Genomic DNA, 26,572 nt, shown 5'->3' on the forward strand with positions numbered 1-26,572 from the left:
GGAATGGCTCAGCATGGTGCCCAGCGAGTGCTGCAGCAAGCTCAAGGGGAAGGACAGGCCCCACAGCCGACAGAGGTGGAGCTGCAGCAATCTCCCAAGCAATTTCAGCCAGGTTGGCTGCTGAAACTAGCAGGCCAGTGGGCCTGGCTTCCCTCCTGCCTACTCCCTGCCACCTCTGAATGCCTTCTCCCTTTTGACATCTGCACCGCTGTGCAGCAGCTCAGCTAGGGAACTGCTCTGAATTAAAATTAATCTTTTCTGCTGGGTTAGTCCCATCAGGTTCACTGCCAACACAAGGAAAGGGGCATGACAAGGATGGGAATGGGCAACCAGGACTGGGGGGACTGCTTCTTTAGAGGGCAATGGCAGCTCACAGTGTTTTTGAAGCTCTGGCCCAAATAGACCAGAGCTCTATAGCTTAGGAAAGGAGATGGCTCAGAAGGCATATGACAAAGGTCTATAAAATGGCATGGAAAAGACAAATAGAATACAACAACTCACTGCTTCTTAGACAACAGATATTCAGAAATTACTGGGCATTGAGTTTAAAACTGGCAGGAAAACGTTCCTGTCTAGACTTTGCACACATTCTGGACCTCACTGCCACACCTGGAGACGAGAAGTACAAGTAGTTCAAAATGACAAATTCATGGATGAGTGGTACATAGAGGCACAACAGCAGATACCATTTTTAGCGGAAGGCGCTCCTCCACTGCATTTCAGAAGTTGAATGCAGAAAGAAAAGACCCCCCCCCATACTGTTTTATATGCTCTCATATCCCTTACCATGCAGTCAAGTGCAAAATCCCACCCTCGGGATGTCTGCTTTTGAACCAGTGGGCTGCTGCTTATGTTTCCACGTAAGTTACATGAATTATTCATAATATAATATGCTATTTACATTAGTTACATAAGTAGTAACTTATTGTTGTTACACAAAATCTGTACTGGACATATAAAATCTAAATACTAAAAAAAAATCACAATACTGAAACTATGTTTGACAACTTCTCCTTTATTTTCTTTACACAAGCTATGCCGTTACAGGTATCTTGGAAGAGTAGCTTTGGTATTACCCGAGTTACCTGTCACATTTATGTGCCTGCAGGGTGATCTACAGATAACAGAGGCGGCTTTGAGCTGGTAACACTAATGAGTCTGAAGGCAGCTCAGAGCTTTGCTGCTGCTGCTCTGGGTTACAGCGACCAGGTTTCCTACATGGGGCATATCTTGTGTCACCAAGGATATGGACAAGGGACAGTGCAGAACGGCATGCAGCTCATTGGTATAAACCATACCCTTGCCCCTTTCTTTAAGGGTTTATCCTAAAATACTACAAGAAACTGATATTTTAGTCGTGAAGAAAACATGCATGCGGGGGGAAAGAATCCAAGACCCTTATTTTAAGCAGAAGTGAGCTTGGTTGGATGCCAGCTCCTCCGAGCCTGCCTGCCAGCTGCAGAGCTCTAGCAGAGGGATAGAAACGCCACCACGGCTCCCTCCCTCCCTCCCCCCCCCCCCCCGCCCCGGCCCTCCCCCCGCCTCCCGGGGAGCGCTCCAGCCGCCCGGCCCCGCTCCGCGGCCCGAGCGGGGCCAGCGCGCAGGTAGGCGGCTGGGGGCCGCGGGGAGGCGGCGCGCTGCGTAGCCGCCGCCAGCGCCGCCGCCAGCGCCGCCCGGGGGGGTGCCCGGCGGCGCGGCCCGCCGCAGGCCGGGGGCTCTGGGCCCGCGCCCCGCCGCTAGGTGTGTCCCTGCGCCGCGGCTCCCGCGGCAACTTTGCGAGCGGTCGGGCGAGCGGCTCCCTGCTGCGCTCGCCGCGCTCCGCGCCGCTCCGCGCTCCGCCGGGGCTCGGCCCGGCCCCAGCCGCCGCATCATGCCGCAGCGCGCGGCGCCCCTCGGGGCCGCCCTGCTGCTCGTCCTGCTGGCGGCGGACTCCTCGCAGAGTGAGTACGGCGGGGGGGGGGGAGGTTGGGAGGGGGACAGCGCCCGCGCAGCGACCCGCCGCCGCCGCTTCTCGCCCCGCGGAGCATCTCCCACCGGCTCCGCGCCGGCGAGGACGCGGGGGGCTGCGGGGGGCCGGGCGGGGCGGGGCGGAGGGGGGGGAAGGTGCCCGTGTGCGCCGGGCTGCGCGGGGTGTGTGTGTGTGTGTCGGGGGCGGGGGGCGCGCAGGGCTTCCCGGCTCGGTGGCGGTGCCCCTCGCCGCGGGGTCGGGGGCGCGGCCGCTCGGGGTGACCGTTGGCGCCCGCTCCGGGTGACCGTTGGCGGGCGCGCGGGCGGGGGGAGGGGCGGGGGCACGCCGCTGAGGGGAGCCCGCCGGGTCAGACGCGCCGCCGGGCTGCCCTGGCCTCGGCCGTTCACCGCTGCCTCCCCTTCCTCCTGCTCTCCTCCTCCTCCTTCCCCTCCGGCCGGGCGGCTCAGCCGTGCTGCTGCGCGCCCCGGAGGCTGCCCAGTTCCTGCGGCAGAGGCAGCGCCGAGCCTACCAGATCTTCGAGGAGACCAAGCAAGGGCATCTGGAGAGGGAGTGCGTGGAGGAGCACTGCAACAAGGAGGAGGCCAGAGAGGTGTTTGAGAACGACCCCGAGACGGTAAGGGGATGGAGCAGCCGCTGAGGTTTCAATTTGTTGTCTGGCTCTGCTCTTCCCTCTTCTCTGGCTGCTCTGGTCATCCGAGTGGGTGCCAGATGCCTGCACAGCTGGGGAAGCTGTTTGGAGAAGGAGGAAGCATTAGGTAAATAAGTTGAAGCCACACAGCATAGCTAGCACTTAGCCTGAGCAAGGGCTGCGTCAGTGCTGTCCAGCTAAACAACACCGCAGTGAGGATTGTCTGGGTAAATGGCCCTGCCTGATGATGTTGGCATGACTGTTGTCTCAAAAGAATTGAAGTGCCTTGTTCATCTGTGGCGTAAATCCATGACATAATGTTATGGACACCTTACCCTCCCTCTTTCCTTCACCCTCCCATCTCAGATGTATTTAATGCTATCCTAAAGCAGTCTGTCAGAATAGAAGTTTCTCAGAAGCAGCATATCAGAAATATACTTTAATCCTTTCAGATCATATTCACCTTGTTTAGCATTTTGGAATCAGTGATTTAGTTTCAGGACCTGTCACTTAAAAAAGAGGAAAGCACATGTCTAGAAATACAGCAATGATGCATTTGGTTTGCAAGAAGTTGGTTTGGATTCATAGTAATAGCCTGCCAACTGCATAAAGAATTGACTTTTAGTCTTTTCAGTCTTCTCATGCCTGGCTTTCCCTTCAATCTTCTTCTGTGTTTGGACAGTATGTGGATGCAGTTGTGTTGTTTTACTAAGCTTGGCTTACTCTTCCAGTTACTTTGTACCTCCTCTGTATGCTGTTTTGAATAGGCTGTTCTTGTTGCAGAGATATCTGGCAGTGATGTAACAGTGGGAAGTAGATATCCTGGTGTTCAAATTGAAGCTTGATACTGCACAGTGTGTTCCTGTTAGTTGTGTGATGCATTTGGGAGAAAACAGAAGAGACTGAGTGTGTGTGTGTGTGTGTGTATGCAAGTATACATACATATATACACATAGACACGCGTACAAGCAGCGAGGGAGGGACTCTTGAAATGTTTCAGTCAAACAAGTCTTGACATGTGTACTTCATTAGGAGACTCAGAGCACTGGATATACAGTGCAATAGATTGTACTAGTAGTAAGTACAGCAAAGAAATTCTGATGCTGGGTTTTCTTTTTGAGTATCCTCAGGGCAGAGTTTACCATGGAGCTCTTGCACAGGCAATGTATAATGTATAATAATACATCACTTCCATATACACATAGTCACATCTGGTTACAGCAGTGTATGTCAGTGTGCTGTACAGATAATACAGAATATGGATGATCGTAATGGGGTGACTCTGACTGACACAGCAAATTCCATATTTGCATTGAATGATATGTTTAAATTTGGTACAAATACTCATTGTACAGCAGTGATGCAGGAAAAATCCCAAATGTGATTTTGTAGCGTTCTGGAAAGAAGGTGATCTGAGGTCACCAACTTTGCTTAACTGGCTTATGACTGAGAAAGTCATTAAAGGTGACTAATGCAGGATGCATTGATAGATCAGTTTAGAAGACAGTAGACTGTGTAAATGTGTGCACAAGTTTTAACAATATTTGGCACTTATTTTTCATGCATTGGAAAAATGTAGTTTTCTTACTGTACTGAAAATATTGAAATCATTTGGGTTTTAAAATCTTTTTGTGTGTAAATTCTATAGGATCCGGTCATGTCATGTCATTTAAGTGTGTTTTAAAGGACAAACCTTCTGTCATTGCTAAGGATTTTTTTTTGTGCATTTCCTTCATTGCTGCTATTAAACCTCTCTCTAGTTCTGAAATCCTCTGAAGGAACATCACTAAATCTAGATCAACTTTCGGTGTCTCTGCCCTCTTGCTTATTTTACATGTACTTCTTTATCGAAGTACTGTATTTTAAAGTGCTTCTAGGTCTGCAGTGGCATAAGATCCTACCTTCTCTCCTGAGACACAAAACTCCAAAGGATTATGAACCTATTTGCCTCATGCAGTATGCTCTGCTCCTTGCTGTTACTTGGTTTGAATTTTACTGGGAAGCGACTATGGCATGGCACCTCCATCAGGTGGATTTGTGACTCTGCCTATCTAGCTTCAAATCAATATGTGGCATGAAGATAGCAGTTGCTGCTGAGGAGCAGTTTTCTGATGTCTAATGACAAAGGTCATATATGTAGGCTGTTATTACTGTATATATTAGAAGCCTTCAGAGCGTTGTAAAGTGCAGGTGTCTGATTTTATGGCAGTATCTGTATTTTCCTCATCTATCATTTTCACCTGACTGATCTTTTCACATCTCCTTAATATGCACCTGAGGTAATTGAAGTGTTTCTTAAACACTAGGATGTTATCACATTGTCATTTCACTGATGCTGGATTGTACATCCTGTCCTGTTGACTGAAGGAAACTAACTGAGAAAGACTTGACTCAGGAAAGATGAAAACTGTTGAAAAACAACGCCTAGCGGTTTGAGGAGTTGCAGTCACTGCAATCATGCTTCAGCACATCCTCAGATTGCAGCTGGATGATGTTGGTAAAGTGAGGACTTTTATTACTTGGGGAAATATATAGATTATTGTCGAAATTCTACTGCATTTTAGGAAGGCAGCAATTTTTGTCTCTGCCTATTGGACCTGGTCACAGAGGTTAACTACTTTGGCCATATCTGTCTGTAGCACTTTTTGCCTTGCACTGAACCCTAACCTCATAGTAGCCAAGCCACAAGAAGCACATCAGTGCCATGCTGGTCTGTGTTGTCAGGTTTGTCCACATCTCCAGAGTTTTATGCTTTAAAGCTCCAGACGAGCAGGGATGTAGCTGTTTCAATGTTTACTTCTGTATATGGGTGCAGTTTCTTGCAGCCTTGATGGTTGAAAATTAGATAATAAGTTGCTGCTTTTCTGTTAGACCTCAAAAAAGGCCTGTAATGTGAGCACGAAAGCTTTGTCTCTCTTCCCTACCCCCTGTCTCCATCAGATGATCTACTAAAATGTATGAGTCTTCCTTAGAAATCTTGCTGTTCTTAATTCTCTTATGGTTGTGTGAAGAGAATTTTAAGGCCTAAACTAGACTATGACCTGCAAGTGTCACATTAACTGGTTTAATCAGACAGCTCCAAAAGTTTAAGTAGGATGAAGCAAGGCTGTACTGTAATTTGTCTCATGGTGGCCAGGTAAATCCAGTGAATCCAGTGAATTATAATATCTAGCCAAGAATAATATTTTATGGAAAGGTACCTATGACAGGCCACTAGATAGGAATGAAATGACATGTACCTCTTCCATTGTTTCACTGATCAGCTTTTCAAAGAAACATCTGCAAGCAGTCAGCAGAAGATACACATTCTCTGAAACCTGAATATGGGTGTTGCCACATGTGTGATTACTTATATCAACTGCTAATAATAGGGTACTAGGTGGGGCTAAATACCCATTCATTTGAAGTCTAATGCAGCTTTTGTCTTTTATGTTACGGAAAATATCAGCTAGCCCAGACTGCTGAAAGGAAGATCAATTGAAAGATTTTCAGACTGAGTTTTGTTCTGCTTCCTAAGAAAAGAAAAACACCAAAAAACAAGCCAATCTGTGCTCTTTGTATGACTATACACAGGGAAAAAAAGTGTGAGCCTAGGCTAATGAGTCTTTAAACCTATCTTTTCCATGAAGTTGCTTATAATATCCTTAGATACTGTTAAAGAATGTGAAATGGTTCCTGTGTTATAATTTAATTTATGCTACAGGTACTTGACAGAAAAATGAATGGATAATAATGATGGGTAGATAGGGAAATAAGGATGGAAAGCATATTCATGGGAGGCAGGAGGACTGTTTCTAAATAAAATTTATTAGGAAGATATGTCAGGTGTGGTAGATGGGGTGAAATTGCAAAATATTTTGGATATAGCGATAAGAATGTTATCCTATTTAGAATGTTGATGAGACCTTATAAAAGACAGTACTGCACAAATATTTGAGTTTGGTATGCAGTCAAGGTATTTTAGCTTGTTAACTGACTGATAAACTGGTCTGGAATTTGGTTGACCTGCTCTAAAAATGTGGTTATCCAAGAATGTAAAATGAAGGGCAGAAGAGAAAGTAGTTGCTGGTGTCCTTGGAAACATTGGATTTCACTTAAATGTAACACGAAAGTCTCCTTGTACAAGGAGCTTCTCTGTTTTGGAGAGCTCAACATAATGCAGGTATTTGAATGTAGCTTCTTATTCTCATCTTTTGGTACTATTGCTTGTTGGTAGAGTAGCTGCTTGTCACTACTCATCTTATTTGCTGTTGTTACTGTTGGAGAAATGCTAGTCATTCTGCAGTGTACTTTTAAAATGCCCTGCTGACGTTCTTTGAAAGCTGTTCGACCATGCCAAAAATACTGAAGCATGTCAGCTTATGCTAGCTGAAGGGCCTAGCCATCTGTATTTTTTACTTATGGACTGATCCCACAGTAGTGTATCATGGAAAGCTAGTCATAGTTCGTATGTGTACAGGATGAACGTCTGATTGACAGATATACATGTGGTAAGTTCTATTGCTTTTTGAGGGACTTGCATCCAAACTGATATTAAAACTTACGTTTTAAAACTCAGGCTAGAAGAGACTCAAGTGGTCTCTAGTCAAATCTCCTGCTCATAGTGGGGCAAACAGTGAGACGAGATTAAGCTGCTCAATGCTTTTATGCAGTCAGGTCTTGAAGATTATTGATACCAACAGAACATTCAGCAATGTCAGCATTCTTTCTTCTAACCTGAGCTTATCAAGACTCTCTGAAATGTAGCTAAAGCAATGTGTAGGGAATGATAACAGTCAGTTTGATTGGCTCATTGTTTTTATTTCTTTATTTGTTTCATTACATAACATGGTCTTGATAAAACACAGATATACTACATCAGAAATAAGCTCTGATGTAGAGATCAACATCATCCAACCCTTGCTTCCATCTTTTAGGAGGAGTGCTTGGCAGATAATATTTAGGTCATATTTCTAAGAATAGTGAAGTAGATACACATTTGTAAATACAAATAACAATAGCATGAAGGCATGGAGGAGGAGAGGGAGGGAGGTAAGTGGGAGAGTTGAGATGTGTAAAATTTAAGTAATGTAGTGAATGTAGTGGAGTCTAGACATGCATAATACCATCTTTAAACTCAGATGTCATCATCCCTGGATAGAATATTCCTATCTAGATTTCCCCCCCCCCCCCAAACCCTTTTTATATTTGCTGTGAAAAATGTTCTCGGTGTATCCATTTGTCATGGCATTTTGGCAGAGTATTGATGTAGGGCTATATTTGCAGTTGTTACATCTTATCATATTGGTGCAGAATTCATCCAAGAGAGAAAGAGTTTTTGGAGAACCCTGTGCTGATGATTTAACCTGCTTGGATATAATATATGAAAAAAATTCCGAGGCACAGCAATACCTGCTTGGTAGATTTTAAGAAAGAAAATGTGGGGAAATTTCAATTTTTGTCCAAAAATGGCTTCAAGAGGAGACAAAGGAACTAGAAAAGGTTGAACATCGAGGTATATGCCATAGTGGTATACCAGTTCTGTGTTGAAATGAGACCTGGTCATGCACTAACTTCTCCTTTCTCTTACTTCCCCTTTTCCCTAGTTTCTTATAAAGAAAATGCAGGCTGGGAGTGAGTCATGCCCAACTCCAGTGGTCCACCTGATCTTGGTAAACCCATTGGAAAGACTGAGACTTTGGAGCAGGATGCATCTATCTTCTTGGTGGTATAGACACAGCCCTTGATTGTGGTTGTGGAGTTCAGTAGCAGGAGTGCAACAAAAATATTCCTGCCTGCCTTAGAAGCCAGATCCTACATTTATTAACTAAATGCCTCATTATTGCATGTTATTGAAAAGGATGAGCAAAGTTTACTGCTGGTAGAAGCTCCATCAACTCTGCTCCATCTGCTCCATCAACTCCAGCTCCATCAGCCGTTGGACTCTTGTTCACTTGATCTTTATCTGTTTTCACATCTGTGAATTTAGCTCAATAGTTAAGAATAGAGTTGGAAGTAAAGAAACATCGCATCATGAAAATACAACACACTATCCTTCCTGTGGGGCAGGAGGGAGGGAACATGAGAAAACAGAAGTGGCTAATATTACATGGAGGGGCTGTTCAAAGAGAGGATGGAAAAAATGGTGAATTGAAGCAGGGGATAATACAGGTTTGGGTCAAGGAGGAGGATAATGGGAAAAACAGAGTAAGTTAGTGTAAGTCAGAGTTTTTAGAGGAACACAATAGGTTTTAATAAATATCTGTGAGAGGAAAAAAGCCAATAAAAAAAAAGTTTTGTGGTTTTGGGCTCATTTTGCTTTGTTTAAAATTAAAAAAAGGAGAGGGGGAGAGGCAGCAGCCGATTGGGAATTAATACACACTTTGTTATTACAGATGCTTGAGGATCAGGTAAGGGAAACACTGAATCTGTATAAATAGGCAGTTGTGGTCCTGTGCACTCCAAGTTCTTAAATGAACTTAAGGAATTACTAGCAATTACTTTTAAATAGGTCTGAAGAGCAAGGGTTAGAGTTTTGGAAGAAACAAGAAGGGATCAAATGACGAACGTATGGACAGCACTGCAGTTCTAGGGATTGTGAGGCACAAAACTGGGCTATGAAGAGGGGAAAATGATGGGGCAGGACAACTACAAAAGAAGCAGAGAAACGTTCATTATCTCTTACTCAGTTCCCAATGAAGTAGTTCAGTGAATGCTAAATGACCAGAATTTTGGCAATTTGAAAAGAGAAGCAGTGGAAAGAGTAGGAAGAGATTCTTCCAATTTACTTCTCCACTCACATTACTTTTCCAGCTTTGCTTTCCCATTTGGAACCTGGGTTGATTTAGTTGGTTTAAGCAAACCCCCGGCTTCTTCTCTTCACCCTGCGTGCACAGCAATTTGTGCAACTGAATGGACTTATTTAAGGAACTGATCTAAAGGTAAAGTGATTCAAGAGAAAAATGATTGTTCTGCAGCTGGATCAGTTTCCAATCCACTTCACCACACAGCTTTACAAAGGGTTATGCCAGCACAGTGGAAAGGAAGGGGTGTGGATGGGGTGGAAAGGCGAGGTTCAAAGAGGGAAGCAAAAAGTTTTGTCACAGCCCAGGCTGATGAAGAAATGAACAAAGAGGTAAACTTTGGAGAATCTGTCTGGAGCTTCTGAGCAAGTGTTCTTTCCGTGTTTCTACCTTTATCACTATTTTGTTATGACTTGTGGTTCTAGAGGCATGTTGCAAAGTTTCCCTTTTTATTGTCGTTCTGGATTTTTCCCTCTTCCATTGAGTATCAGCAGTGGAAAGCAGCAGAAGACTAAAGTTGGGAAGTAAGGAGGAGACTCAGGAAATTGGGCAAGAGTTGGTGTTGTCTTCATTCTGCATCCTTTTGTGCGGCATGCCGGGACAGAAGGGCACATAAATGTGATAAAAGGAGAATGGATCATTGTGGCACTGTACAAAATCACATGCATCTGGGGAGGGACCACATTTTGCTCACTCCTGGAACAGTGAGTCCTAGTTCAATTCCAGAAAATGTTCTGGATATGAACAGAAGAGCAAAAGTTACTTTGTTCCTAAACTAGTGGACCAGAAGTTTAAGATCAGATTCTGTCACAAGGGCCTAGTGTTGTCTCAGATATCACTGGTCTGTTCTTCTCCTACCTATCCATCCTGAAGCAAAATCTGGCAGTGCCTTAAAATTACTGAATATTGTGAGTATGAGTTCTTCAAAGAGAAAAGTCTGCACATAAGCAAAATCATCAGAAACTTTACAAAATATCAAGGAAAAGATAAAATCTTTCTTCACTTAAATGGATAAAATGTTGGCCTATGAAAGAGATCACAAACATTTAAATCGCATTAGATGGGATATATAGTCTGTTTAAATAAGTGCAAAAAGTAATGACATAATGTGTGAGACTGGAGGAAGATAGCCTTTTACACCTAGCATAACTAGGTACATTTCTGATACAGTTTTGCTTAAATTACCTGAAATTTCTCAGTGTTAGTTTAACTACGCTTGCAATATTGTAACTATTGTAACCAGTAAGGATCAAGCAAGAGACAGTAAGCGAGGACATGGCATCAAATTGGCATCCTCTTTTCAAAATGCAGATTAATACAGGGAGGAAAAGTAGCCTTTGAATCTGGAAGCAGTGAACGACACCTCAAGGCACTTTTAAATGGATTGGATTAAGCATAATTTAAAAACATGCAACCAACTCATTGAGACCACTGTACAAGTGATTTTTGTTGGAATAGTTGTGCCTTAGCATCAGTTACATCCATTTCATATCATTATTGTCCAATCAAGTCCTGCCTTGGCCTGCTACAGAAACTAGCTCTCTGTGCTCCCTGCGTCTTTGCAAATGTAAAGCATCTGTATTTTGCTCAGCCGTGCCATACACGAACATGTTTTTTTCCCTCTTTCATTACATTTTCCCCCTAATTGTGTATCATAATTGTTGGGTTTTTCTTATCTCAATGCAAAATCTTTTGCTGAAATGACAATCATTTTGCTGTTGGGAAATAGTCTAGCCTCTCAGAGGATGAGGAGAGCTACAGTGATAATTACTTCTATTTTCGATCTTTAGCATTCTGTGGATATGCCTAGTCTGCATGAAACGGGAACAACTGCTATAAAGGGTGATTTTAAAATGCATCTTCTAGCAAAGATTGTAGCATTTGGAAAGGTCAGCAATTCAGTGGAAGCAACTCACTCATAGTTTGTGTGCATCGGTGTAGAAGTCCTCAAAACGAGAAGGGAAGGGAAGCTTGTGCAAGGAACTTGGTGTTGAGTTGAGCTGAACTTCTCCACCGTAGGTTTACAATTCTGAATTGTAGGACCATTTAAGAACATTGTGTAGGAGGAAGACCTAATCATTCAACATGAGATTTGCAGTTTATGAAAAGCCTAGGGCTGAGTTTTTTTTTTTTTTTTTTTTTTTTAAAGAAAGCTCTTGAGCATTAACAGTTAAACAACTCAAGTCAAATTGTAAGTTACAGCCAATTAAGATCAGCAGTAGCTAGGACAGTGCAGGCCTGCAGCATGTAGACATGAAGTGTATTTGTAAACAAGGTCATGCTATGCCTAAAATGAACATTCAGTCCCTAAGGAAAGAAGAAAAGGGGGAGTCATTGTGTGTCTATGAGAAAAGAGCATCAGGTAGGAGTTGTCACTCCACTGTAAGAGGTAACAAATTGACATACATGTGAATTGTGAGTTAGTCTGCAGATGCTGTGGGTCTGCAGAAGCAGCAATTGTGCTGAAGGCAAATTAAATTTTTACTAGTAGGGAAAGCCTTGTGTTTTGACACAAGCTTTATGTTTCTGTTTTTTATTTCTGGAGTGAACTGTTTTGTTCCTAAAGCAGAGCTGCAAAGGCAAAGTTAGTAGGGCTTGTGCATTTTTATGCTTCTCCATGATGTCTGAAGAAGGCCAGAAAGTGTGTAGTGTGATGGGCTGTTTGTTGGTTTTGTTTTTGTAATACTAGCAACTTGGCTGTTGTCAGAGACTGAGTAGCCTGTCTGCACTAAGAAAATACTTTTTAGAAATTACCATTGCTAATACAAGTCTATTAGATCCTCCAGTGTTAGCAGTTTTGCAACCCTTGCATAGATTACATTTTTTATCAGCTGTCAGTGCAGCTCAAACATGATGCTGATTAGATTCAATGCTGATCAGGATTACCTGACCTGGTACTCAAGCAAAACAAACAGAAGCAGTTGGCAGACCCTTTTGGCTGAGGTTTGCCAGTCACTTTAAGCAACAGTGAGAACATTTTCCTGGTGTAGACAGGGTCTTTGTTATGTTTTCACAAGGGCTATTTATATACAGTGACTCATGTAAGGACTGGTCTGATTTGGTATTCTTCCATCTTCTCCAAAAATGTGGCAGAACAAATGCATACCCAATATAATTTCACTAATTTCCGGATTGTACCACTGAAAGTGAGCTTGGCCATAGAGTTTAGAACAGACTGCGAGCATAGTTACATGGTGTGTTTCCTCTGGCAGGGAAGTTGGTGTACGTACTTCTGCCCCTTCAAGTCTACAGCCCTGCAGCTGTTCTTACCTTCATGTTACTGTTCTCCTCTGTTTTGCCAATACAGGGTATCATGGGGATGCCTCCAGAGAAATTACTCTTGACTGGCTCACTTAGCCGTTCATGTTTGAAAAAATAACCAAATCCAAAACCCAACACCCTGGGGGATTGGAGTGTTCTTTTTGTTTCATTTTGTTTTTTAGGATGCTTTTAAACTTAAGCTCTCTCTTCATTTTAGATATGCACACAAAGTTTTGTAATGACTATGTTATAAGGAGTAGGAACGAGCTGTAAAGGGGGTGGGAGAGAAAATTCTTAACCTCCTGAAAAAGTGTTTTGTGTCACTCTGAGATAAAGGCAAGTACTCCTACTTACTCTGGTGGATGCTGGAAATCTAGTAATTTTATTTAATGCATCAAAAGACTCATCTAGCAAATGTGTCTGTGTGGAAGGGATGGCAGTTGTCATGGCTTAAATGTTCTCTGTTAAAAGGACAGTTCTGTCTCCTGGACAGCAAAAAAAAAAAAAAAAAAAAAAAAAAAATCAACTTGAACTGAGCTGAAAGAAGCAAGCAAGCAAGGACCTGTCTGGAGGTACTGGCCTCATGCCATATTTTCCACTTCACTGGAAGGGTGGAGACTTGTAGATGCAAGGCACTTCCTGGTCTCTTCTGTTTGTGCTTGTCTTCCTGAGTTCTCTGCTGAGTTATACTTCTGATGGCATTTGCCACACTGTATGTAATTTAAAGTGCGTGCAGGTCTGTGGTCTCCAGGTTTCCTGATGCCAGTCCATTGAAAATTGAGGCTTCTGACATCACACAGTCATGATGGTTGATGACTGGGCAGAAGGAAAGTGTGCTGGGTCACAAGAAGCAGGGATGGAAATGCTTTAAGGCTATTTTGATAGGAGGAGCAGACACAGAGGTTTGAATTATCCAAATTAGTTCTCCTGAAGGCTAAATACATCTGCACATTTTGGGGACATATATCAAATAAAGGGGAAATAATGAAAAAAAACTTTGGAATATTTCATCACATGCAGTTATCTTTTTCTCCTTATTACTGGCTGAGGTTCAGATTGTGGTTATAGCACAGCTGGGCACTGATTCGAGTACTCAGACTGTTTGGATTTACTTTTATTTTTATCTTATTCTTTGTCCTTTCTAAAGCTAGAAATAAAGAAAAAGGGGGGGGGACCTTAGCAAGTTCTTTGCTCCTCACTCAGTTGTTAACCTAAAAAGACATTAGAAAACTCAGCCCTAAAAGATACTAAGCCTGTTGCCCTCTTATCAGAACTGAAAATTTGGTTAAGTGTGAGCTATATCTTCAGCTTCTTTTTGTTGAAGCTGTGATGATTTATGATGAATGTTTACGTGGTGAATTTCAGTTTCTGGAGCATATTTGCCAAAAGCAATTGATTTTTTTTCTCAAGGATGACAGAAATGCAAAACTATTTTAGGTTTTATGACCTTGTCCACCAGTTGATTGCATTAGACAGTCCAGGGCAAATTGACTACTAGTGTGTGCTTGTCTGTGAAGCATGTACGTATCTCTATTCATATGTGAGCTTATGCACACATTTGTAATAAGACAAGAAAATAGTTTCTAATCTTGCACATTGTACAGCCCAAGTTAATTTTGTGGAAGACAGGTTATTTACCATCCCAATCTCATTGCATGCTATTATGTAGAAATTGCTTATGTTGTGTGAAAGAGAATTATAGTATGCATAAACTTTCATAATTAGCTGAGAATGAAAAAAAGTTAGGCACTGATACAATCCACAAGTTTTCTCTCATTGAACATGGTTTAAGAATGTGGTTTAATGGTCAGTGTAGGCCAGTCTCCTACCCTTCCATGCATTTTCCTGGCCTTTATGTTGGTGCAAGCAACTTGCAGCTGGCAAGATCTGACCTGGCTAAAGATTTTTCTAATGTGAAAGATTAGAGCCGTATCATATGAGCAAACTGTTGGTCTGACTATATGGCTGCACTGTGTTAACACAAGGCAGGAGCTAGCGGTAATGAGCGGCTGTGGACCATGAGAAGTGTGCAAATGCCTTTTTCAGTTCAGTTTTAGATCAGAGGGAAGTTGATTGTGAAACTGCACTCTTAAATCATTCTCAGGCAATTTTTGCCCACATAAAACTGTTTAAACATATAATTAGACCTTTTTGAAACAAGCAGCTATGATTATCTCTGCTTTACACTCACCTGCAGATTCTCAGTGTTCTCTTTTTTTAGATGGACAGTGTTCATAATATGATGTGGTGAGCAGTATGGCAATGGGTACTATTAAGAATTGTGTGGTGTGCTTGTTGTTACAAAAGCAAAATGTCACCTTCTAGTTTAGTGGTTATGGTGCTGCCAGTGTTCTGCATCAGTAGAAAGACTTCAAGGCAGCACAGGGTAACTAAGTGATTCTGTACTTACTCCCTAGATTTTTGTCCCTAGCTTCCTCTTCCTTCCTCTACCTTATAAGCACCTTTACCTCTTGGATAGTGGGTGAGTGGCTTCATGCTCAGTCACTACCAGTGTCACTTAAGAAGGGCAACTGTCAAAAAAATGCATATTGAGAATGCAGCAAATGTTACTTCCCTCTGTCATGAGACCAAATGCATCTACGGTACTGTGTGTCCTCCAGCTCTGAATAAAAGCAATTAAGATTTTTGTATTTGAATCTTGTTATACAACCACTGTGGAAGACCACCAAGCTAACAGCAGCTGTTAAATATTAATAGAATAACAACATAAACAAATATTATTCCAATAAATCTTTTTTTTTTTTTTTTTTTTTTTTTTTTTTTCTCCTACAGGAATATTTTTACCCGAAATACTTGGGTGAGTTGCAGATCTTACTTTCCCTTTGTGGCAGTGCCGGTATGTGGTACCTAATACTGGAGCTTGTTACAGCTAAAGTCGCTTCTAAGGAATGTGATAGAAATTGCAGTAAGAAAGCATTTCCAACTTCTAAAATTGAATGTATGTTCCTTATGTGATTTTGAGGTGTGGTTTTTTTTAGTTATGTATAGATTTTCACACAGATTCATTGTATGCTTTCTGCATATTGTGTATTAAAATGTGCATTTTTATCTGTAGCTTGCAGCATTTATGGACAATAGGAAGTTTTCTACCTTTTTCCCTTTGTAATCAGCTGAGCTATTGACTAATATCCTTATTAAAAAAATACTTTTACTGATGATTGATCCATTGGCTTATTGTATTGACTTTATCACTGTCATGCCACCATATTGTTTTCTATTTGTGTTTAATATGTAGTTCTGAAGATCACAAATGTCAACAATTTTAGAAAATTCCATATGCTTTTCAGATTTAAAAGAGTTTGCTACTATTTTGTAGGTCAAATTTGAGAAGCTACTAACACACTTTCTGAATCATAGTAGCATCTGGTAAAATGATTGTGCTGTTTGGATGGCTTATACTTCTACTGTACGTCAGAGCTGAAACTTTATATATGAGCTGATGCATTTTAAAGCATCTGGGAGACTGTAATATTGCAGAGGTTTTGCACCCAGGCTCCAAAACTTTGCTTAATGAAACATCAGCAGGCCAGAACTCAGTTTATATACTTTAAACAGCTGACATGTAATAATAATAATAATAATAATAATAATAATAATAATAATAATAATAATAATAATAATTTCATTTTCTGTTCTTCAGCTTGTATTCAGAAATATGGGTCACTGCAGTCAAGAAGAACAGATTTCCTTACATGCGTTCATAGTAAGCATTTTTGTATTGTATATTGTAGTTCAATGTGTCTGTCATTCTATTATCAGTAGTGGAACCACCTCACTCATCTCTATTTTTTATAGTATTTTAGTACTGTCCTTCCTGTTCTCTGCACTCAAGACTCCATGTTACCTGTCCTATCTAGTTGAGCAACATAACAAGACTTTGTCTCTTTTAGAACATACTGTCATCTATCTGTCTTCTTTCAGTGATTTGATTTCAGGATGTGAGACATTTCTTTCCCACTGCTATCCCAAGGTCTGAATAATCTGAGAAGCAAGGGAGGCAAGAAATAGGGTTTACCAAAAGGTTGTACATTATACTTTGCCCTTCATTTTATTTTTTCTTGAATGCTAACTTCAGTTTGGCCTGTTAAATAACCTTAAAAAAGCTTATAGTCCTACTTAGGTTTATGCAGGAATTTGACAGCTTTCTGTAAGGAAGTCAGGTTCACCCATTATGTGATCATGGTTTCAATATTACCACCTTTAAAAATTCAACTTTGGAAATCAGTCCGACATCTGTGTAGAATGGGGAGGAGTATTTATTCATCACTAACACTAATTTAGTTAACTCTTTAATTAACCCTAATCATTCCATTCCTTCTTGAAGCTTAGCAGTGCTAAAGATGAAAAGCGGCATAAGCATTTCTGTTATTGAAGACTAAATATGTTCTGGGAGTAGATCAGTTAAAATAGGAGGAAAAAAATGTGTATATATATTTATTTTCATTTTTACCCCTCTGGTTCAATATCTTACAACAATCAAGTTTGATTAGTCATGTGTTCACACCAATGCTACCAAAGCAGGGTGAGGATCTAGTCATGCTTTCATGTTTAAACTGCATTACAGCAACCTTTTTGAAGAGTGAATTCCAAGGTTAATAAGCAGAATGTCAAGACTTGCCCTCATAATGCAGCAATATCACTTACAGATGTTAGAGTCCTCTGAACTGGGAATTCTCAGAGCTGAGGTACATGTGTCAGGCTACTTTAAAGTGGGAAGTGAGGCTGAATGCTTCCTTTTGCTTGTGTGTGTGGCACGGCAAAGAGGTGTGAGCTGCTGCTGAAAAATGGTAGTATGGACTGGAAACACTTGCTCCAAATAGCTTTTCAGTGTTTTAGAAATGCAAGTCTAATGGATAATGGTGTTCTCCTTGTACCAAAAAAATAAAAGCTGAATAATAATTTTTAGGAATTTGGCCTATTGCAGATGCAGTGGTTTGGCAATAGAATGATTTTATATTCTCTCATTAAAATATGAAAATATTTTCAAATGGCTGAGTTTTGGCTAGCTGCTGTTAGTTCACAGGAGAAGTAAGGGAGAAGCAGTCTGAAATATGCTTGAAAGAATTTCAGATTTTGTGCTTAACTGATTCCAGGGTGTCTCTTAATTTTTCACAGATGCTGTCAAAAAGCTATGTAGCTGTGTAATAACATGTGCATGCAAGACTCATTTAAATTTTATGTTTCTTAAAAGTCTGCTTCTCCTCTCAAAACAAGGTAGTAGAAGGCTTTTTTAATCTGGCATACAAAGACATATCAGAATCCAAGGGCTAGAGGGTGATATTAGCCAAGCTTATACTGGGAATAAAGTACAAATTTTAACCATGATGTTGATCAGACGGTTTAGTGAGGAATTTGAGAATTCTCTTTTTTACAAGGTCTTTAAATCAGGATTGCAAGTATAATTCAGCTCCAGATTTAGATAGCTAGATGCAAGTGCCTACACGAGAAATAGGACCTATTACAATCAATGGAGAGCTAATCTGTATTCAGTTGGTTCTGCAGTGATTCAGTTTATCAAGTGGTATCTGCTGTACGGAGAAGTGAATCACCTTGTGGACCCTATTTATTGTACTGACTAGATCTCTGCTGACTGCAGTGAGAGTTTAGACACCTGCTTTACACATAGACACCTATGTTTTGGTCTGCAGATCTGGATCTTTTTCTAAAAGAGGTGCTGTAGGCCAGCTAGAAGTTAGGGATTTGGTTCTGAAAGAGCTTGGTAAATTCCGCAGGATTTTTTGGAAATAAAATTGCAGGTGGCCTCAAAAACCACAGAAAGGTTCTTCTTATGTTGTGTGTTTGTTTTTTAATAGTGAGTATTGTAATCTTCACAACCCAGTGTTTTCCCAGTAAAGTTTTAATTTGTCCTGTTCATGAATATCAGAAAAATAAATTCACAATACAGAGTAATGAACTAGAAGCAGCAGTGTATTCAGATAAAATCTTATTTCCATACAAACTTGAAAATGGAACTGATAATTCCATTCTCTGCATTTATGAGCTATATCCAGGCATGTCACATTTTTATTACTTTAGTGCCTTTACTGTCATGTAATGAATGGAAACAAAAGTTTTCTCATACAAGGCTGTAAATCAGAGCAACTTTTGTGAAGCTGATGGAATTACACAGTCAGGGAGCCACCAGGAGTGTTAGACTACACTCAGAGGCCTGAGGATCCAGAAGATTAGTTGTACATGACCCTGTTGACTTGTTTGGGCTACTGAATGACTTTAAAAGCATTTCCATGTCTTGGAGGCTTAGTTTGTGCTACTCAAAAAAGGCTGGACTTACTGTATGTAAATCATTGTTTACTGTATAAAAATCATGGCCTGTCTAAAAAAGGAAACATGCTAATCAGACCTGACTTTTCTCAGCTTATCACCACCATTACTCCTTCCTTGACCATTCTCTGTTGTCTCAGCCAGGCAGAGATTTTTCTGCAGATATGCTGCAGGTTCATGTTGTAGACAGCCCACATAGCTGTGTTTTCTTTCGTGTGGCCAGTTCTCTGCCTTGTCTATGGCTTTGCCACAGCTCTGCACAGTTGGAATGGTGGGGAAGGAAGATAATTAGGTCTTGATCACGGTAAGTGAATGATTATTTTTAATAAGAATTACGTATCCATGCTTTTCTTACAGAGTTTTCTCAAGCATTAGTTTTTGAGCATCAAGTAGAGATACTGAAAATATGTATTTCTTTGGCAGAGTGCTGCGTCAATTAGAGCAGTGCTCTAGTTCCTTCTTTCCTTGCCCACAATTTTGCTGAGGCCAGGATCTTCCCTATGACATAGGCTTGCTTGAGGTTGAAGCTATGCTAGATGTAGAAGACAGAACAGTGTGGGAGGAGCTGGAACCATCCTGTGTTTTGGCCAAACATGTGGATTTGTGTTGTGGATGTGGAGTTGTGGATGAAAACACAACTAGAAATACAAATTCTTTCGCTTGAGGAGATGAGTTATCTTTTATGACCTTTTATAGAGTTCCTTTCTGCTCTTCCTATTTTGCCCTACTTGATTTAGGCCACCATGTTCATTGACAGACCTTGCCAGTCATCCACTGATTTCTTTCACCTGTTAGTCTTCTTCAGAAGAACAGTGAGGTCTTTATTATGAACATATTCCTAGTGGACAGGTATGTTTGTGATAATTGTTGAACTTGCACTAGACAGTCCTCTTGTCTGAAGCTCAGTTAAACACTCTACAGAGAAAAGAGTAAAGAAAACTTTCATATTCTTTATTGTGATAAATATAAAATAAATACAAAAATAGTACTCCATGGTATGCTGGATAAACTGCAGCACTCTACACTGCTAACTTCAGTTGTCAGGTAGTATGGCTGCAAGGTTTACAAACAGCATAGGTTCATGTGGATGAGAAAAGGCCATCCACTGTGGGTTACATTAATATGAAATGTGCAGTGCAGCCTGAGATTCTTGACTATATTTTTCCTGATAACTATTCTACAATTGCAGTGCAATATTACGGTATATTCTCTTGCCCTGTTTTTATGCCTAATGTAGCACCAGTCTTAGTCGGCAGTGCTATCACCAAAAATGTTTTTCATGTTCACATCTAAAACAGTAACTGTGAGCAACACTACTGTAAGCACTATATAAATACATCAAAGGGAGTTGCCTCTGTCTGCACTCACAGAAATATTTAGGTTTTTTCAAAGCGGCCTGTCATGAAGGTGAGTTTCAGGGTCACATAGAGAAAGTTAAGAAGAGAAATGTAGGAATAATATAATCTTGACAAAAGAAGGAGTTAATCCAGATCTTAACTTTTCTCAGTCTGAAAAGTCTGACCAGGCTGCTAAAGTAAAAACATTTCCTCTCTTTGTACACCTCCCTGCTGCCCCATATGCCCATCAATTCACAAATCATGTTTCAGAAAGTAGAATCTGAACTGAATGTTGGTTTCAGCAGAACCACTTGTATGAAAAGTTATCCTTCCTGCTGCTCACTTCATTTGTGTACCTGTGAACACCTGCGCTGCAAGTGTGGCCTGTGATGCTTGATCTAGATATCCTTGCAGTTATTTTGATTTGCTATGAGCAAAAAAATGTGGTGTATTTCTGCATAAGTTTTCAGTTTTTGCTTTGTAATGCAACTGATAATTAGTCAACACTTAGCAATATGAAAGAGCTGCATTAGGTTGGCAATGTAAGTAATAAAGCTGCCAATGTTGCACATACATTAATAACACCTTTTAAATATTGTTTTGACTGTATACTGCAGCATTATCAAGTTTCTCTAATCATTTTACAGCAGAAATGAGTCAAAAGTCTTTGATTATTTTATCATTTAACTTAGTATATTTTGTCTGAGCAGTGAACATAGTTCTTGATCCAATGCGTAGGACTGTTGCTGATCAAGGGCTCTGACTTTACCTGTCTGATCAATTTTTTGTAAACTTCTCTTTTGTCTGGACTGAATGGGGTTCTGCTGAGTTGTAAGGATGTATTGCCAAGATTGTAGGACTGGAGAAGACATTCTTAATCATAATAATTCTTTCTCCAAAGACTGCTAGCTGCAGCAGTTGCAACAGTTCCTGTATGATGCACCAAAAGGACTGGATAGAATCATTGCTTTGTGGCTGTGTCATCTCCACTCCAACATAGTTGGTCAGGCACAAGAAACTGCCAAATATGTTCATCAGAAGAGAAGCCTGGACATCATGGGTATATGTCTTAGGACTTCCTCTTTCAGAGCATCTTGTATGTTGGTGTGCACTGAGAACCGTTTGAACCTGATCAGAACCTTCACAAACTAAATGAATGTATTTTCGCAATGGCACAAGAGATACCCTTTACACTGCAGTAGTTACCTTTTATCCTGGTGTTGGACCTAGAGCAGGAAATGTCTCAAAGTCTTCGTAAGAATCTACTGCATGTGGTTGATACCCATTTTTAATGCCTCCTAATTGGCTTACATGCTTTTCCCCATTTTATTCAAAATCATTAGCATATTAAACTGAAGTGAGCCAGTAGTGCTAGAATTATGGTTGTTTTAGGGGTCTAAGTTGAGATGTGAAATTACTAGCAAAGAAACCCTAAATCCATCCTGATGCAAAGAGGAAGTCAGAGAAAAGTAATAGCTTATGTAAAAGTAATAACTTAGCAATATGTTACCACATTTTGTTTAAGTTGACATTTATGGCAGAATAGACTGTGATTAAAGTTCTCCCCAGTATAGAAGGCCTGCAGAAAGCCCCCTGGCTCTCCTGAACCCCATGTCTGTCTAGCAGCGTACTACATGATAGCTGCCAACTCATTTTTTATGGAGTAGAGGGTATTCCCTGAGCCTTTGTTTAACTGTCTCTGCAAAACACTATCTCTGAAGTTGATTGAGTAAATTCCATTCTTTGAGCAGTTACATAATAGTTTGATATTTGTTTCCCCAGTCATTTCCCAAATCCAGTGACTTTCAGTGCTCATATTCAATGACTGTCTTGCACTATACTATTGCTGATCTGGGGCACCAAGGTTTACAGTGAAGATGAAGGGATGAAGGTGGCATGGAATGTCCTTTCCCATGGGGAAAGCCTGTTGTCACATTTTGCAACTTTGCTTAAAAATCAGTGGCAGAACCTCTGTGCCACTAGAATTTATCCTGTGTTGGCCCAGTAAGGGCCTTGTGCTGTCTGTAGACTGCTCTAGTTGTTTGAGTCTTACACTGTTACCCTGTTGGTATTTTTTTTGTTTTCATTTTGCATATCAGAAATGTCTACATGGACAGCTCTGTCAAAAGTATTAAGTACTGCCCTTTACTAACAGCAAACCTATCAACCCTGATGAGATCCTCAGCTAAACTACGAAAAGTAATTGAAAAGAATATCCATCCTTCCTTGAGTATCAAATTGCTAGCTTCTTTTTATTTTCTTCAAAACTGGGGAGAGTTTCATTTTCTTAAAAGTTAGTTACTTCGAATTGTTTTCAAGATGTTTTCTTCAAATAGGGTGTAGTGGTTCACTCCCTTTTGTAATGACTTGGATTCCACCACATGTACTGTGCCAAATTTTTGGCATAGCTTGTTCAGTATGTGAGTACTATGAATTAGCTCCCAGTTTTGCCAGGTACGAGTATTTCTGATAGTGATTCTGTTGAGTGTCTTGACTTTAACAAAGGATTGGGACATCTATATTACTCTGTTTTCTTTCTTTTTTTATTGCTTGTTTAAATCAGATTTACCAAACCAGTGTTCTCCCGATCCTTGTCACAAAGAGGGGACTGTCAGATGCGAAGATCTTAAGGGAGACTTCTATTGTGAATGCAAACGTGGCTGGCAGGGAAAAACATGTGAAAAAGGTAATTGTGGTTTTGTTATCTTTGATACCTGTCAGAAATACATACTATTTTTGCTGTATTTTTTAATGGTCACTGACACTGTACTGAACAATTCAAAAGTCATAGTATTGAACCCGAATTACACAATGCTTATATTTTTCTACCCTTCTGTGCATCATACAGCTTTTTTTTTAATAGCCTTTGTTTATCTTAGCCTAGTTTTGCTGAGGCAATCTAAGAAGCTATGCCCCAACTCTCTGTCCCACCCCTCTGAAAGGGACAGCAGAAACAAGTATACTGGCTTTTCAGAGGTAATTTCTTCAACTGCTACTGCTAACCCTGATGTAAGAGACTGCAAATTGCAGAGCCTGAGAAGCTGGTCCATGCTCCTTTCTGAAACCACTGCAATGAGAACAGTGGCTTTTAGCACACAGCTGGGTTCTTATGCTGTTGATGCACAAATTAACAAAATCAGTATGTTAAAGTCTCCTTGCTAATAGGAGCTTATTCCAAGTCCAGTTACACATTTCTGCTTGTTCCAATTGATTTCAAAAGGAAAATTCAGGCAGAAACTACTTATACATGCAAGAAGATTTCTTTGTCCTTTATGGAATATTGAAGTTCTTCCTCTTGTTTAGTGTTTTCTGTTTTTCTGTATGCAAGGCTTCCTACCAGGGCTGCTGCTGTTCTGCCTGCCAGAACTAAGTAATTGCCAGAAATCACATTCAGCCAGTCCAGAATTGTGGCAACCAAGACAGCAGGAGAGCTAAAACTTGTATTTCTGGTGTGAAATTGTGGGAAAATGATGGGATCACTCTCAAGCAGCTTATTTTAGGCATTTGTGATAGTTGGCTGATCAGTATACAAACAGTTCTGTGAGCTCAGCAGTGATCAGTCTGAAGCATGTCCCCTCTTTTTCCTATAAAATGCCATGAAATTTACTGTTCTACCAACTAGTTAACTCTAGTTTTCCATATACAGAAGCAGGATAAAATGAGCAGATGGAGCTCCCAGAGGCTGAAATCCAGGCTTTACTGAATTTAAAGACTTTTACTGCTAATTTCAGTGGAGTAGTTTGACTCACAGTGCTCACTATATGTGAATTTTTACATTCTGATGAGTTCTGCAGTAGTACGAACATTTTATTCTTGTTTTATTCAGTGCTTCTATCCCAAGCTTGCTGGTCTTGATAGGATTTTAAAAATTGGTTATAATATCTCTTTCTCTAGAAAAGAGAGAGGTCTGCTTCTGCAGATAGACTCCTCTTCACCTCCACAGTACTCTTCTACGTGCTCATAATTGTGAGGGAGATTCTCAGTTTGATTATGTCTTTGACATTTTTATTGTTAAGTGAACTTGGATTAACTTGCAGTGATTGAATGAAATCTTTGTACTTTTTTTTATATTGTTATGTTGCAGATGTAATAATCTTTCTTGTTTGGACTTTTTCCATCCCAATTCCTATCCCATTGCCACTCTCTAGATTATTTACAGAGCCGAAAAACTGACTGTGACACTTTCTTTTGATGTAGACATTGATGAATGCAGTGTGCAGCATGGTGGCTGTAACCAGATCTGCCTCAACAAGATAGGCAGCTACCGTTGTTCATGCTACAGCGGTTATGTTCTTAAAGACAGCAAAACATGTGAAGGTAAGCTTTCCTGGGCCTCTCAGTTTGTTTCAGTTGATTCAGCAAATTCTTAGTGAGTTAGGATTGTATTTCACAGTGCCAGGTTGCACTGAGTGGCGCTGGTCTGCTGCCTTCCTAGCCCCACTGCTGTTGGTACTTCTTATTAGCTGCACTCTGCTGTGGTTGTAGTTGGTACTCCAGCCAGCTATGCATGCCTGGGCTTGTTAGTGGTCACACCACATTGCTCTCCAACATCATAACACAGGCGTGATTCACAACACAGGCGTGATTCACAGAGGATTTGTGGCTTGGATTGGGCTAAATTGGTCCAGTTGATCAGACCTCATATTCCAACACTGAAAGGAGGAAGGACTGGCCAGATGCATTGTTTTGATTCTTTCCAGTCTCGCTGTGTTGTAGTGTGTGAGCTGGTTGTTTTTCTTCTGTGCATTCCTTATTTCAATATATTTTTTTCTAAATTTGGATATGTGCAGCAGCTTATAAATTCAGATTGGTAAAGTGCAGAGAATAGAGCTTTTATTTCTTCTGAAAGATTGTAATTGATTATTCATGTCTGTAGAAAGGCAGTAGTGAAGAGAGGCAGGTATTTTACGTAACAGTTGAGAACAGAAAATGAGAATCAGAAGTACCTGATTGAAACTCTGGAGTGAATTTGTAACAAAAGAACTTTTAAGTAGCTGAGATTTTAAAAGTGCCTTTTTTTGCATACTGAGACGTAGACTCATTAATGATCACGAGTGGCTGTTAGTGTTAGCTGAATCTCATGGGAAAAAAAACAAGCAAATTGCATATACACCTTTTGCAGATAGTGTGATGACATAGTTCTATGTCATCTCAGCCACTTCAGCTGAACAACTAGAACAAGCAAATAGCAGGATTTTATTTCTGTGCTCCTTCTCGTGTTTAAAGTGATGATTGTAAAATTTACATGGTATCCCTTTCTAATGAGACCAGCTACTTGGAAGAGCCAAGAACAAGGCTGACATTTTCACTTTTGAATGGTCCTCTGGTGTCAGTTGGCAGGGATAGGTGGACACAGTTGGCATGGACAGGTGGACACTGAGTGTGGGTTTAACTCACAATTATATTTATTAGTTATGGTATGTACTTATATTTGTGTAACCTTTTAGTACTGTTTATCAGAATACTGTGACACAGAGCAAGAGACAGTGAGCGTAAATGGAAACACAGGGAATTCCATCTGAATATAAGGAAAAATCTTATACTATGAGATTGAACACTGGAACAGGTTGTCCAGAGAAGCTGTGGAGTCTTCATCTTTGGAGATACTCAAAATCTGTTTGGACACAATCCTGCTGTGGCTGACCCTGTTTGAGCAGGGAGGTTGGACTAGATAAAGGTCCCTTCCAACCTTTACTATGCTGTGATTCCGTGGATATAACATATAAGCATTTTGTAGCTTCAAGATGCGATCTTTGGGGAGCTGATATTAATATCAGCTGTGATTAATGTCGGCTGTGAATTGTCATGCTGTTTATACATTTTTTGTCAGTTTCCTTCTGTTAACTCCTACAATTACATATACACATTAAAAAGTTCATTCTTTCACTCATACATGGGAAAATAACCAAGTATAACATATAATTGTAGTTTCAATATCTATTAGAAAGCAGAAGTAAATATTAAACTCTCTCATAATATTCTGCAAATGTTTTGTCAATACCAGGATTTTGCTAGGTATTAGTTAACATGGTAGAAAAACATTTTTTTTGTTTTATGGACCTCTAGTGCCAGCCCATTAACTGTGTCTGGAGAGAAATCCCACAAAATATGTCATACAGGACTTCTCCTTTGTAGCAAATTGGGCTGCCTCAACTCTCCTTTATGACAGCAGATCGGCAGATTTAGATCTTCATTTTGTAAATATGAAAAAGGTTGTTTGGCTGTCTGAAGAAAAACAAAAAGCTGTGGTTGTTAAGTGTTCCTTCTGTGTAATGTTAAAAATCAGACTGCT

The 26,572-nt window shown here is 40.6% G+C and overlaps 1 protein-coding gene across 1 annotated transcript in view; it reads left to right on the forward strand.

Annotated features, from left to right (window-relative positions):
* Positions 1–1,759: 1,759 nt before the first annotated feature.
* GAS6 (growth arrest specific 6) overlaps positions 1,760–26,572 on the forward strand; it is a 43,045-nt gene continuing 18,232 nt past the window's right edge. The window contains exons 1-6 of the mRNA XM_062601665.1: positions 1,760–1,940; positions 2,416–2,582; positions 15,434–15,458; positions 16,302–16,364; positions 22,844–22,966; positions 24,478–24,597. Coding sequence (XP_062457649.1) covers positions 1,871–1,940; positions 2,416–2,582; positions 15,434–15,458; positions 16,302–16,364; positions 22,844–22,966; positions 24,478–24,597 — 568 coding nt within the window. The 5' untranslated portion in view covers positions 1,760–1,870. The remainder of the gene's footprint in view (positions 1,941–2,415; positions 2,583–15,433; positions 15,459–16,301; positions 16,365–22,843; positions 22,967–24,477; positions 24,598–26,572) is intronic.

Source organism: Rhea pennata, chromosome 1, assembly GCF_028389875.1.
Source record: "Rhea pennata isolate bPtePen1 chromosome 1, bPtePen1.pri, whole genome shotgun sequence".
Classification (NCBI taxonomy): Eukaryota; Metazoa; Chordata; class Aves; order Rheiformes; family Rheidae; genus Rhea; species Rhea pennata.